This window comes from Diabrotica virgifera, chromosome 1, assembly GCF_917563875.1.
Source record: "Diabrotica virgifera virgifera chromosome 1, PGI_DIABVI_V3a".
Classification (NCBI taxonomy): domain Eukaryota; kingdom Metazoa; phylum Arthropoda; class Insecta; order Coleoptera; family Chrysomelidae; genus Diabrotica; species Diabrotica virgifera.
In genome coordinates this window covers 105,579,872-105,596,339 of record NC_065443.1, presented here as the reverse complement: position 1 = coordinate 105,596,339, position 16,468 = coordinate 105,579,872, and the positions used below count along the sequence as shown (strand labels likewise).

The 16,468-nt window shown below is 31.2% G+C and overlaps 1 protein-coding gene across 5 annotated transcripts in view; it reads left to right on the top strand.

Annotated features, from left to right (window-relative positions):
- Positions 1–16,468, top strand: part of LOC114325450 (ELKS/Rab6-interacting/CAST family member 1) — a 607,107-nt gene that overhangs the window by 493,603 nt on the left and 97,036 nt on the right. For all 5 annotated transcript variants that reach the window (XM_050642808.1, XM_028273526.2, XM_028273523.2 and 2 more), the window contains one exon: positions 12,736–13,028. In XM_050642808.1, coding sequence (XP_050498765.1) covers positions 12,736–13,028 — 293 coding nt within the window. The remainder of the gene's footprint in view (positions 1–12,735; positions 13,029–16,468) is intronic.

The window sequence follows — 16,468 nt, the reverse complement described above, 5'->3', positions numbered from 1 at the left end:
TTATTTGACATCAAAAGACATTAGAAACTATTTGTAGATGATTGAAATCTGTATTGAAAACAACTGTTAAAATTGTTCTACGTAATTAAACATATTCCAAAATTTTGTAAAAATGTAATACATTTCAGTTTTCAGCCCAAACTTAGGCCACACACAATGCGATAATGTTCACATTTTTGAACTGTCAATATTTTTATTTTATCATCTATTGTTTAAAAACAATACAGTTGATAAGATACCCTCAGTTGCGGAGAAAGTATTAATAATAAAGATTAATAATAAAGTCTAATAACCGTGATTTGGCAGTGACATTGACAGTATGTAAATATTAAGTATTTATCCTTCAAAATACACTGCTCAATTTTCTACAAAATACGCGTCAAGAGTCGTATCAGTTTTTTTTGGAACCAGGTGTACAATAGCTTTTGTAATTAATAATAATTATATTGTTAGAATTATTGATACTAAAAGAACTTTATAAAAGCAGGATTAAATCTACAATTAACGTAAGTACCGACACAGTTCACAATTTTTTAAAATTCAGCAAAAAATGCAAGCATGTCCCCGCTCTTTTTTTATTTATTTCAAAAATACAAACTCCACAAATATAATAATATTTTAAAACGACAGTTTTTTCATCCGCATCTGTTTGCTCAAAAATGAATTTAAATGTTTCCAGCAAAAAACAAAATTTGTGATCATTTAAAAGACATTTGAACCCTTTTGCCTCCCTGATACTTTGATCGTCGTTTTTAAAATCATTACTATTTAAAATAAAATTAAAGACATCAATTAATTTAGCTTTGTAGGTGTGCACTGAAAATACTATTCTAGATGTACAATTCCAACGCGTAGCAGCAAAAGTTGGCATTCTGCTGCCGCAAATTTCTTTCAAAATATGACTTCCTTTAGTAGATTTAGAAAAGAAAGCTGTAAATCCAGATATATTTGAGAAAAATATGCGACAATCTTTTATGCTGTTACACGCTTTACTTAGTACTAAATTTAATGCATGAGCATGACAATGTGTAAACAGTGCAATGAAGTGCTATGGATTTTATTTTAGTTTGTAAACCATTTAAATGACCAGCCATGACGGCAGCGCCGTCATAGGTTTGTGCAATTAGCTTTTGTCTAAAATTATATTTGTCACATTTATTGATTAAAAAATTAAATAAATCGTCTGCAGTTCGCCCAGATGAAACATCATAAAAACCCATAAATCGCTCTACAACTCTACCGTCTTTAACGTATCTAAAAACGATTAAAAGTTGGGAATTACAAGAAATATCTGTCGTTTCATCAATTTCCCATGCAAAAAAGAAACTGTGAATCTCATTATTTATGCTAGCTTGAATTATATTTGTCACACTTTCTATAAGCTCGTTTTGGATTGTTTTTGAAGTCCCTGAAAAAATAGTACCGTTCAAAAATTTTTCGAATTTTGAGTCATATTTACCCCACAACGATAGAAGTTCCTTGTAATTGCCGCGATTAATGGAATCATCACTTTCATCGTGTCCGCGAAAAGCTAATTCTTGCGAAGCCAAATATATTGTGATATCGATAAGCCTTTTTAAATTCATCCTATTCTCCAAAACCTGATTATTGTAAGTAATTATGGCCTCTTTTTGAGCTGTATCTAAAGCAGTTATTATATTTTGTTTAGCAAAAAGTTTTAATTTACACGACGAAAATATGTGATCTTTAGATTTGGAATGTCTTTCAGTTGAACGAGGTAAATTTTTTAGATCTGAATATCCTATTTTAGACCACATTGTATGTTCGGTTTGTGTTGAAAATAAGATACAAGGATAGCAAAAAACTCTTTCCCTCTTAATAGACCCGGTTAACCAGTCCCATTTATTATACCAATTAATATTGAATGCACGATTTTGACGATTAGGTACCTTAGGATTTAACAATAGTTAAATTTGGCTGTGGTCTTCCTAATGTTTTAATAGTATAAGCTTTATTAAATATACTTAAAGTATTAAAATTACTCCTGAGCAGTCAGTCAATTATAACTTCAGATATTTTAATTTCGTTTAACTTATCCATTTTATATAAACAAACAACGGTTGATAAATTGTAAAAATAACCTTACCAAGACAATAACAACACAAATAAAAATATATGAAATACAAAAATTCATCAAACACTAATTAAAAAAAAATAAAGTGATAAAATCACACCAAGAAATACCACGACTGTTAACTTATGGAATATAAGTAAAAACACAAGTGAGCCCAATTCGGATTTTGCCTCCCTTGCCTGATATTTCTGGGCAGTATGATGTGATAAGCGATAAAATATTACGTTTCTCTATCGAGTATGATTGTACGCATAGGAAACTATATTGCTGGCTTCGAGAAGTTTGTCCTAACTTATAACACAACGGAGTAGAGTCTGGTTCCTGCCTCCCTTGGTGTTTGGTGGTAGTGATATGAGAGCGTAGGTGATGCGTTCCAGATGCGTTAGTTACAAGACAAGTGTGCAATGATTTATACTTTGTATTAGTACGAGCGCTTGTTGTTTCTCGCGATTCAAAATTAACAATACAGTGACATTTCATCAATAATTTTATTAGAGAAATATTATGTCCCAGAAATGACATAAAATGTGTAAAGAATTTATGAGGAGGCTAAGCCTCCGTTGCCTCCTCTGACGAGCCGACACTGCTGTATCGGTTATTGCATCTCAAATACATTCATTTAGTTGTACTCTGGGCTAACTAGCAAAATACAAGGAAAAGTTATTTACCAGCAATTTTATTGCGGGAATCGAATCTTATGATTGTATATATTAATAATATAGGTAATGCAAAGTCCGCAGATAGTGTGTTACTTTTTTATAAACAAAATGGCGCCCGAAAATCGTGTTTTTTCAATTTTTGCTCTATGGCTCCAAAGATTTTAACTTTACACCAAAAACACTCAAATAAAAATTCACTGTAATTAAATTCTGCATAGAGACGTAATTTTCCCGATTTACTTTACGAAAATTTTCCTCAGAAAATGCGGTTTTTTCCAACAAAATCTTTAATTTTTAACTGAAATTTTAGATAAGTAATTGTTTATCGATAATTAAATAACTTGGTAATATAAACGCTTTTTGTATATATTATAATTCCAGAAGCCAATGGAAACTGAATGAACAGTTTAGTAACAATTGAATTGTTAATTAAAAATTTACGGTCGCTATAATATCCACAATAATTATGATACATAAGAATAACTATGATTTTTGTATAAAACGACTCTGTACCTATCTAATGTAATTTACAGAATTGAAAGTGGAATTTTAAGCGGCCTCAGGAATATTTTAAAATTATAAACAATTTTTTGGCTTACAAACAAATAAAATAATTACTTATCTAAAATTTTAGTTGAAAATTATAGATTTTGCTCGAAAAACCCGCATTTTCCTGATACAATTTTCGTCGAAGTAAATCGGAAAAAACACGTCTCTATACAGAATTTAATTACGGTGAATTTTTATTTGGGTGTTTTTGGTGTAAAGTTAAAATCTTTGGAATTATAGAGCAAAAATTTAAAAAAACACGATTTTCGGGCGCCATTTTGTTTTTTCAAAAAGTAGCACACTATCTGCGGACTTTTCTTACCTATATTATTATTATATTCAATCATAAGATTTGAATCCAGCAATAAAATTGCTGGTAAATAACTTTTCCCAAAAATGGAGTATTCTCCGATAATCTGCCCAGAGTATTGTAACATTTCGAAGTTTTATCTCCGGTGAAATAAAACCTCTAATGGGACCAAGTTTCTGATAACGCCTATTCATGGTTTCTATTATGTACTTGCAAATCAAACGAATGATGAATGAAAGAAGACGCGGGGAAATCTAAAAGTTGCACCTCATTACCTGTCTATTCATCGTGGCCAAATTCCAATGAAAGCTTGGTTCCGATACAGTTAGGAGTAAAACTAATATAAAATAATTCGATGTACACGAAATAAAGACACGTCTTATATTTCAGTTCATTCAGAGAGCACCATAAACGCACTTACGTACGTTTCACTCTCATTAGAGATCTTTAGAGGGGCATATATATGGCTACCTCAGAAATACCTCAGGTTACCATTTAAACAAATATGCGTTTAAAATAAAATTTTCGAATTTCTTTTGGTCATATTGGATCCGCCATTTTGTAAAAAAAAAGTAATGTTAGATTCGTAATCAGCGATGCCAAAAACCCTTAAGAACGAAAGTAATTCCGAAGTGTATGAACAATATCCGCTTTTAAAGATTCATGACCACGTTTTCGGCATTTGGAACCACAGTGCGTTCCTGGAATAACAATGCAATATCTTCAAGAGGTGGGTATATAAGTTCTTGATTGGTAAGCAGTCAGCCCTGACCTAAACCCAATTGAGCATGATTTTGACCACCTAGATAATCTTGATGAACTGGAAAATGTTTAAACTGAAGAATGGGAAAATTTGGATGTGGAGTACATAATACGGTCTCTGGTAAGAAGTCTTCCTAAGAGAATGTGGGATGTCATTAGACCCAGAGGTGCTAATACCAGATACTAAAATTTTCCATTTGTCCTTGAAATTTCTTATTTTATAGATTTGTACCTATTTTTCATTTTTGTTGAATAATTGTTAGTTTAATTTTTTTGGTCTGTTAGCCTTTGATTTTTCATTTTATTGGAATAAACCACTATTAGATATTCCTACGTTTCATTCCCGGCATTTCCAAAAAAATTTATAAGTTACTAATCAAAACATTGTATGCAATAATACATTGTATGATAATACATGATATAATACATTGTATGCAATACTTTTTTCGTGGAGTAGATTTAACATTTAACTGTATAATACTTTCATACATTAATAAAAAATATATAAAAGTAAGATTCCATAATTAAAAATGGGAAACTGACATTATTTTTGAAATAATATTATGAATATAATCTTCTATCAATGATGTTTTATTAGGAATACTCGAAAACTTTGACGAACTTTTCTAATCCTTATTAATTCTCGGTGGAATATCGGAAAGCGATTTGAATTTTCGATAAACGCAAAAGGGAAAATTTCTATTATATATTTAAAATCCATTTAACTCACAATGTCAGCTTAAATAGAAACTGAAAAGATCTGCCATAATTTGTTCATCCGTTGATGAGATCTTCAAAATTGGAATCGATTGTTTGAAAGTGGGGTTTGGAGAGTATTTTTAGCTTTTTATGATGCAAATCAGCATATCGATTGTCCTAATTTTCCTAAAGATTTCAATGCTTGTTTAACAAAAAAGGGTTGTTTTTTAAACAACTTTAATAATACGAGAGAAAGGTAATAAAACTTAATAAACAATTGAAGAGCTTATTGCAACATAATGGTAAGCCACAATTCTACAGAATTCTCCTTTATTGCATTATGTATTTGAAGAAACCTATGTTAAGCCATATAAAAATTATTTGGTGATTACTGCAATAGATGGCGGAGTTATTGCTGTATCGTGTTTATACAATCGCCCATTTCTGTTCACTTTTTCGCGTAAAACGTGGTAAGCCACATTAAAATGGCGCCGACATCAGGTGCACGTGCTGAATTAAGAGCGGTTTTAAGCGAAAATAGCAGTTTAAATGTCAATTTTATTGATGATAGGGATGACAGTGTAGCAGACAAAGACCATAAGCCCAGTGGCGATGATTTTCCGTCTTAATCTAGTGAGGTAAGCTTTATTTTCTGATTTTTTGGCTTACCATGTTTTTGCACAAAAATATTCATATATATTACATGGAACAATATGGTATGCCATGTGGCTTATCGAGTTATTGATATAAAATTTTTGAAATATTCGCAAATTCTAGAGTGTAATACAGTCTCTTTTTGTTGTTCTAGGATGAATTGCAGGAACCAATACCCAGGCTTTTTAAAGATAAGGAGGTTAATTCAGAGAAGAAAAAACCAACAAGATGGAGACAACGAAATGAGGAACACTATGATCGAAATGAAAGAAAAAGAAGCCGTAATTCAGGACAGCAGTATACTTCTAAGAATACCAAGACGATTATTAGTTCACGTGAAATTGGCGAAGAAAATTCCGTTTTACGGAAAGGCAGACCTGCAATAATAGAATTGTCAAACATTCCCAAGAAATATAACGAACCTCTGAAAATTGCGAAAAATAAACTGGACAATATAAAAAGTTTGTTTATATCCCGCCAGTGTACCACACTTTTTATAATCAGTTAAACGCAGCTTCTGAAGTTAATGAAGAAGTGGAAATTGTAGAAACATAACTTAGTTGATTTTTTTGTATTGCGATTTTTTAAATTTAAGAATATATTAAGCCACATTTTTTTTTAATAAACTTATTTTTTTAATATAAATATGTGTTTTTTTTTGTGAAATAATAAATGTACATGTATTTTAATAACTAATATAACTAACTAACAAGCGTTCAGGTTTTTACATTTAAACCAATATTTTTTAGATTTTTTTAAAACTTTAAACATTGATATCTCGGTTTTATTATTTTGTGGCTTACCATTATGTTGCAATAAGCTCTTCAATTCATAAATATCTTTTCTACGATAAAGCTAAAAAGTGCGAAGAATATAGGCTAATAAGTCTAAGAATCATGCATTAAAACTTTTTCTTCTCTATACATCGCAGAATATACAAGCAATGTGAAGAGAGAATACAAGAAACGCAGTTTGGATTCAGGAAAGTACGAGAGATGTACATCCAAAGATGCAGATAATGACTTGCGATATCTACACTTGCTTTGTGGACTACCAAAAAGCATTTTATATAATTCAACACCGAAAGTCATGGATGTTCTAATAAAAGTCCAAGTGGATTTTAAAGGTCGACGTAAAATACAAAATTTATACTGGAACCAATCAGCTACAATAAGAACATTCTTGGAGATGAATCGTCGGAAGCGATCCAAATTCTGCGAGGCGTAAGACAAGGATGTATACTTTCACCTACATTACTTCAACTATATTCAGACGAAATATTTAGTGCAGCCTTAGAAAATTGCGAACATGGAATGCTCCTAAATGGAGAACGCCTAAACAACATCCGCTATGCAAATGACACCTTTATTTTTGCAGACAGTCTAAACAGTTTACAGCAACTAATAATTAAAGTAAATGAAGTAAGTCAAAGATTTGGACTGCAAGTAAACATATCAAAAACTAAATTTATGGTCACCAGCAAAAATAAAATTAGAGACGACCAACTGCTTATTAAAAGAAAACACCAGTAGACAGAGTAAAACAGTTTACTTATCTTGGAATAATAGTAAACGAACAATGGGATCACTCACAAGAAGTAAAATGTAGAATAGAGAATGCTAGGAGTGTATTCAACCAGATAGCCAAACTCTTTAAAAGACACAACCTTAATCTCCTAAGAGACATAAAAGTAAGGCTCCTACGATGTTATAGTTTCTCAATATTACATTACGGGTTGACACACACTAAAGCGATGGAGAAAAAATTTAAAGCCTTCGAGATGAGGCTATACAGGCGAATCCTAAGGATATCATGGACGGAGAAGATAACCAATTAGACCTTACTATGAAGTATGGGGAAAGAAGGAGAATTGATGTGGACCATTAAAAGGAGACAGTTATAATATCTCGGACACATAATGTGAAACGGCACTAAATACAGATTACTGAAAATAATCCTTCAAGGCAAAGTATTCGGAAGGTGAGGAATTGGGAGAGGAAGAATATCATGGTTAAAAATACTAAGGAAATGTTTCTCAACAACAATATACGTAGAGAGAATATTTAAAAATTCGCGAGCGCCAGTAGTGACAAGTCTGTAAACGTTTACTGGAAATTTGACATAAATGTCAAAGTGATTAATTTAAAATTAAAAATAAAAACATTAATTACAAAAAATATTAGTTGGTCAAAGCTGTGGTATAAATTTTTACCTTAAATATACCTTAAATACTGAATTTAAGTTTTTTTAATGTTCCGTAATATGTAATTATACATTAATCTATTAATATTAGCGTAATCTACACGATAATTGTGAAAGTATCCGAAGTAAGAAATTAATATTTCATCAATAGAACGTCAAAATGATTAGCAAAATCTTAAAAAAAATCGATTACAATTTAATTACTTTTTGCGTTGTAAATATTAAGCGATAACAATTAAATAATAAATTTAAAAATTACCAGTGAAAGTTCCATTGCTAATCCGCTAGGAGCGACACCAGCGAAGCTCAGAGTTTATACGCTGTGAGCTTCGCTGGTGTCGCTCCTGGCGGATTACTAATCAACTTTCACTGGTAATTTTTAAATTTATTATTTAATTATTATCGCTTAATATTTACAACGCAAAAAAGTAATTAAATTATAATCGATTTTTTTAAGATTTTGCTAATCATTTTGACGTTCTATTGATAAAATATGAATTTCGTACTTCGGATACTTTCACAATTATCGTGTAGATGGCGGTAAGATTAATATATTAATTTATAATTAGATATTACGGAACATTAAATAAACTTAAATTCAGTATTTAAAACGTATTGTATATTTAAGGTAAAAATATATAACACAGCTTTGACAAACTAATACTTTTTATAATTAATGTTTTTAATTTTAATTTTAAATTAATCACTTTGACATTTATGTCAAATTTCCAGTAATCGTTTACAGACTTGCCACTACTGGCGTTCGCGAATTTGTAAATATCCCCTCTACGTACGAGCTCACAGCGTATAGTCGGAAAAATGAAAGAATACCCATGAACGATCACATCAATCACATATTATTCAGATTATTAATAATCTATCTCTTTCGTTCGACATTTATGGAAAAAAACAGCAAATACAAAATATGTGATTGATGTGATCGTTCATGGGTATTCTTTCATTTTTCCGACTGTAACTTATCTATTTAAAGCATCAGTTAATAAAATAATTGTAGCAATAAAAATCGCCAATATTTCAGTTATAGGCACCAAAAGAAGAAGAATCTCTTCTTCCATGGTCATTGTTTAACAATAAATGATTTACCCAATGGTGACCAACTAAGATCTATATCTAATAATATATGTCTGGATCCCGCGTATGAAAAAAAAGTTGATTAATAGCAAGCTGAAAATTTGTTAATAGCTTAAGGGTCTCTAGTCGAATAAACTTTGATATGTGTGAACACTGGAACAGGGGTAGTTTTAATTGTGGAACAGGTTAAAAATTTAGAACGGTCACAGCACGAAAACGGCACATTTATTTTGTCCGACAGAACAGACTTAAACTCTTCGAACAGAGATTAAACTCTCATGCAAAAATCAGACTGCTATTTATCACCAAATGGGCGTTTTAATGAGTGGAACATGTAGAATATGTCAAATGACAGGAATTATGACAGGTAATAAATAGCAGTCTGATTTTTTCATGAGAGTTTAATCTCTGTTCGGAGAGTTTAAGTCTGTTTTGTCGGACAAAATAAATGTGCCGTTTTCGTGCTATGACCGTTCCAAATTTTTAACCTGTTCCACAATTAAAACTACCCCTGTTTCAGTGTTCCCATATATCAAAGTTTATTCGACTAGACACCCTTAAGCTATTAACAAAGTTTCAGCTTGCTATTAATCAACTTTTTTTTTATACGCGGGATCCAGACCTAATAGGGTTAATAGTACAGTTCTGTAAACTACAACACCTGGGACTCTTTTACTCCATTACTCTTCTTTGCCATATTTCCCTCAAGTTGCAGACCCTCAAACTTAATAAATTGTTTAGAAATATACCAGGAAAAGTAGCAATAAAAAACGATAAATCTTTGTCTTCTGTCGGAACAGGTTAACGTTGTTTACCACATCTCTTTTGTAACTCATGTTATATAGAACAGATTGCGCACACATGTAGAGGTAGAGTAACCTCCCACCGTGGTGATATCAATTTATTTAAACATTTTTGTACCCTAGCACAATATGCGATTACTTTTTAATACAAGTTCATATTGCGCTAGTCACTTACAGATTGAAAGGTTGAGTATTAGCCACCGATATTATGAGTGCATATGTTTCTCATATTGTCTTTGACAGGCTATATCTAATGATGTCAAAAGGCCGAAATACGTATTATACCTATATATCAAATCACCAAAATTATTGGGTATACATATTAAAGAGAAGACTAGGTGTGCTCTTTGCTACAGATCCAATATTAAAAAAAAAGTATGTAGTCTTCTAGTCCAGTCTTCTATTTGAGCTGTATAGTATACTCAATAGTTTTGGTGATTTGAATATCAATGACAGGTAAGAAAATAAATTATTAAACTAACTGGCATTGTTAAAATGTTTAAGCCTGCAGCTTGAACTTCCGTTAACTAACCTAACATTAACAATATATGAATACAGCTTCTCTACCACTATAATATATACTAACAAAATCTAAATATCCTTGCAATGTTGATGGTACAAGAACAGTAATACCTCTGTATAATTTCTAAAATGTATTTATCTATTCCTATTTGCTTAGTTATGATAATGCTAGGTTTCATTTTTGAAAATTTTATTCAAAATAATAGAATTCTAAGTGTTTTGCATTTTATAAACGATACTTTTGAAACATTAAACACTTAAAATTTAAGTTCCTCATTTAATGAGGAATTGATTTTCCGTAGATTAGATAAAGTTATTCTTTTGACAAGATAGATGGGTTAGAAAAACGAGTAAGAGGCCTATGTTCAGCAGTGGACTTTTGAGGAAAGATAATTCTTTAAATTAAAGTTTTGTAAGCAGCTCACGAAGAGAAAACAATCAATAAATAGCAAAAAGTTCCATTACATACACACTAATGTCGAGCCTAAATCCTTTAATATGAAGATATAACCTACAAAATACATTTTTTAGATATTCACAGACAGTAAAATCCGAATGTGTAACAATAAGGAATGGAGATAGATTGATGCACACGGTAGTGTATTACAGAAATATGGCATTGTAATTGTTTATCACACTTGGGGTGTATTAAATATATTAACTACCTAATGTTCGAAGACTTACATCATTATCTTAAGAAGTTTTAATACAACTGAGTTATCCTTGATATTAAACTTACATAACATATTCACATTGCAAATATATCACCTCTAAAATCACAAGAGCTAAAAGACTTGCCGTAGGCTATTGGAAAACATTGAATCTGAAACCTAAAATGGTGTATAAGGTATTATAACGTTGTTAAAGCTATAATTACATATGCTGGGATAGAATAAAACAAGCCAACAAAAGACAGTAATAAAGTAAACAAAGTGACAGAAATATGTCTTCCATGACATAGCAATATATCAGAAAATCGCTTGAGAAAGTTTCTTTAGGCAAATGCAAATATTAGGGTTACAAAAGATAAATTTTTACTCGAACAAATGAAATTGCTCGAATAACAAGAGGTGTCTTACGTATTATACTGAGAAATCAAAAATGCATGAAGGTGTATGAATAGAGGTTAAGGGCGTGGTCGCAAAATTTCGCGACAATGTGTTTTAAATGCATTCATTTGTTTTCCTAATAATTCTTTTTGAAAAATTTAAATGCAAAATGAAAAATTTCATTATTACCGACGGCCGAAAGTCCTTGAAAACTTCTATAATGTTTATTTTAATAAGTTACAGGGGTAAAAAAAGAAAATTGAGTGTGATTTTTAATTTCAAATATCCCATTCAAAAGACACTTTTTGTTTATTCTATGGGACTTTCGAGCCTCAGCAATAATGTAATCTTGCATTCTGCATTTAAATTTTTTTTAAATATTTATTAGTTTTTCCACAACATTCGAAAAAATGAATACATTTAAAACACAATGGCGCGAAATTTTGCGCCTACGCCTTAATACAGGTCTTGAAAATTCTCCTACAATATTTTTGTCGAAATTAATAGCAATGTTTTTTCATGCTAAATTGCTTATTATAGATGTCCATAAGTAAGGCTGCTGTGGATATTACCTCATCTTGTTAATCAACTCCAGTATACAAGCCATCATCGTGTTTTGGATGACACGCAAAGACGTCGGTCTTCCTGAGCTAGACTAGTTACCCCAAACAGAGAGAAAGTTGAATGTGGCGTTGAAACCTGTTCTAAATTATCTCTTTGTCAAAAATGTCATACAATATTATTACTATTTTATAGTCAAAGCCATACATATCGGGAACAGGTTTCTTCTTCTTCTTTGAGTACCGAGCCCAAATTTTAGGTGTGAGTAACCTCCATGACAATATTAGAAACACATAAGGCTACACATAATATTTCAGAAACTCCACATTGCCCTTTCAAGGCTTCGTTAAACCTTATTTCCGATTACAGGTTAAACAAAGTTGGGGATAACACACAACCTTGTCGGACACCTCTTTAAATGGAAACTTAGTTTCTTTGCCGTCTACCAAATTAGAAGCTTCTTGATTCCAATATAGATGTTGTAACAAGTTTAGAAAGACATAAAACAACCGAGAAATACAGTAGGGGGTTACTAAAAACACTAGGAGGATAATATAAATAAAATGATGTACAATCCATATGCGTCTAAATCGACATTATTTATAAATACGATTAGAAAAAAAATATTTTAAGAAAATAATAGTATAAGAGCTTAACTTATTTTTCATCGTACCTTCAACTCTGTGTTTAATCTACTAATTACCTACTAATTTTATTACGTAACTTATGTATTACATATAACTCGTAAACTGTTTTAAAAAACTTCCATATTTTTAAGGTTGAAAATCTGGAAGATCTTCTAAAGGAGAAAGACAACCAAGTAGACATGGCGAGAGCCAGATTGTCTGCGATGCAAGCTCATCACTGTTCATCTGAAGGTGCGCTTTCCTCCCTCGAGGAAGCCATCGGCGACAAGGAGAAGCAGATGAATCAACTACGAGAGCAGAGGGATCGCGCTGAACAAGACAAGCAAGAGGAACGGGAACTGCACGAACGAGAAATAGCAGAGTACAAGATGAAAATACACGCACTTAATAGTGAAGTTGAGAAACTTACAGCTAGATTAGAAAGGTAATCAAATTTTATTTTTAAGGTATCTGGATCTGCGGAATTTTAACTCTCCACCCCTTACCCCTCCCCATCCCTGCCTTAAACTGCATTTTTTCGTTTTTATTTTTTTTTAGGTGGGATGTAATTAATTGATAAATAACCAAAAATTCACAGACATAGGTGAGGATTTTACAAAACATTATTTTATGGAGCCCTAGGTTGAGTGTACATAACCTTAAAATGCATTTTTAATTATTTTTATGCGTATAACTTTTTTTGGAGATAGCTGCAAATCTAATTTTTTGTATTTTGTGTATTTTATGAAAAACTATATCTTTAATTTTTTTCAGATTTTTCCGTAAGGTGCGCCATCTTGAATAATCTAAAAAAACTGTTTTTGTGATTTTCCCCTTTTATAGACTTCAAAATAGACCTAATCATGAACCTCCAAAGATGTGGGGGCTCTCTTTTTGGGGTTTGAATGCATTTCTCCCATTTTTCAATGTCCCAAAAAACTCAGTTATCATAAATTATATGTAACCTATAAAAAAAGCATGATTCGATCTATTTTGAAAAGTCTGTAAATTGGGGAAAATCCTCGAAATCCCCCTAAAAAAACAGTTTTGCGGATTTTTAAAGATGGCACACCTTACGGAAAAATCTGAAAAACATAAGGAATATAGTTTTTAATAAAATACATAAAATAAAAAAAATTAGACCTGTAGCCAAAAATAATAAGAATACATTTTGAGGTTATGTAAAAAATGGACATGTTTTCTAAAAGCTTAAACAATGCGTGCAAATTGTTTGAAGTTTTTAAGGTAATTTCATCCCACCTAAAAAATAAAAACGAAAGAATTACGTTTTTGGCGGTGGGGGAGGGGAGTCTTATTTTTGATCACATAAAACGTAAATAAATGAATTTCATCTATTTTAAATTCTATAAAATGCAGAAAATCCTCGAAAACCACAAAAAAAAACAGTTTTACGTATTTTTTAAAATGGCGCACCTTAAGGAAAAGTCTGAAAAAAATTAGAAATATAATCTTTACCTTTTTGATAACGTTACGTACACTCATAAAAGTAGACAAGTTTAGTAAAAGCCTCAACTATACCTTTGAATTTTTTGAAATCTTTTAATCAATTGCATTCCACCACAAAAGAAAATAAAAACGAAAAATTACATTATTAGTGGTGTGGTAAGGGGGTGGAGGGTTAAAATTCCGTTGAATCTGATTTTTTAATCGCATAGGTCGTAAAAAAATGACAAAAATTTAATTTTAGGAATTAGGGCATTTTGCCTATCTTATTGGATGTGCCCTTTCAAACCAACCCCAATTTAGTTCTTTTAGACTTTTAGTAACGTAGCCCCTTATTAGAAAATCCTTAAATTCCGAACGCGCACCATAGACCTTGGGCCCACTCCTAAAAAAATTCATGATTACCTCCCCATGAGACTTCGTTATTCAGTTATTCATGTTGAGTCGAACAATTTTTCTAACACGGAAAATGTTCGGGGGGCGTTTCCTAAACTTTGGTGCGTCCGACAACTGGAGTACCCTTTAAAAATTTGTCGGACAATATTACTAGTAGATTGTAAGTATTTTATCAAACAATTCTGCAAAAAAAATCATCATTAATGACTCCATAACTTTACTGCTTTTTGGGGAAAGGGGGGCTCACGCATTATATAGAGCCATAAAATTTAAACATTATCGCTGATTTTTGCAGGATCGTTTGCTACGAATATTTACTAATATGGTAATATTGTCCGAAAAATTTTTATGGGTACCTACTCCAGTTCAGTACGGACTCATGACGGAGGTGATCATGATTTTTTAAGTGTGGGCCCATGACCTATTCCTGTAAATAGGAATATACCTATAAAATTTTGAGTATTATAAAGTATGTCATTACTGTTTGTTTTTTGACTGATATCGATAAATTCTAAATTAGTTTGTAATTTGAAAAATATATTTACTTGCATATGTTTTGCGATTAACGGTATTTGCAATATTTCCTTCTAATAATTTGTTACTCTTGGATATTGGGTATTACTCACCATAATTTTTATACAAACAAATGTATTTATTTCATTAATATTTGCAGTCTAAAATCGAGTTTGATTTTTATTTGAATATAAATTAGTAAAATTTGCCATTGAACGAAACAAATTCGCAGTAAAGTACTGGGAAAAAAAGAACATTGGACTTTCCAGTTCAGTTGCTTTTTCTATTTCATGCATATGTTTTCATGTTATTTTAGATTTGGCGTAACATAAATAACATTTTCCCTCCATGTAAAATCTCATTCTCTTATTGGGCGGAGGTAAATTCCTCACCAACCAGTAGAACCATATAATCCGACAGGTATTTTCCTTACCAAGTTTAAGGGTTCGTATTAATCCGGTAGGTATTTTCCTCACCAACTCACTCAGGTAATAAAATAAAAAATATAGATGTAATTTAAGAATGATTATTATGAAAGCATCCGAAATCCGAAAAAAAGACATTCATTTCCTTACGTTGTAATAATAGTTTATAATATAGATAATGTGCAAAACGTATAACTTATTATTTTTTATTTACTATAATAAGAAACACACTTTATAAAATCCATTATAGTCATTTGATTAGACTGATAACTTATTATAGTTATTAAGGTACCAAGGGTATTATAAGGATAATAACGCTTGAGGTCAATAGTGTATAATAGACCGAGGGCCTTCGGCCCGAGGTATATACGTTGACCGAAAGCCTTATTATTTTATTATTATAATACCCGTGATGCCTTCAACGTTTAATGTCCGACTAAATTATTCTCTATATGCAAAAAATTTGAATACATTTTGAATTAATTAGTTTTCGAATACGTACTTTTACCAGAAATAGTCGTAACGTAATTGTGGTAACCATAGTTTTACTTAGAGTTTTATTTGTCAACGTGACAGTATTTAACTCGTTATTTAAATTTAATAGGCGCTAGGGCGTTATTTTTCTATAACACCCCCTTGGGCGTTATATCGTACTTAATTGACTTCGAAATAATGTCATTATTTGTCAAATAATAGACCAGTCGTACGTAAATTTTCTACATTTTTCTCAGCTTACTTGCAGATTGCAGTAATAAAAAAAATTCATTTTATAGTTTGCATGGCATTAAATCAAACACAAAACAATCTGATACGTCTTCCGGTTTTATATAATGTAAGGCCAAAAGTATGTTTGAGCCTACTTCAGAATCATGTTAAATCAAAAGATTGAATTTTCTATACCAAGTTTGGTGTACTTAGGTGAAATCTTCAATCATGTATTTCAGTGTTTGGACACATTTGAATGATAGCATTATGTATAAATATAGCCTTTTCAAAATCTACAAAAACTTTACTAGGATAAAACTAAATTTCGAGAGCTTTAAAAATTTTTGATTTTAACAAATAGAAAAGATTGTTTTAAGTTTCT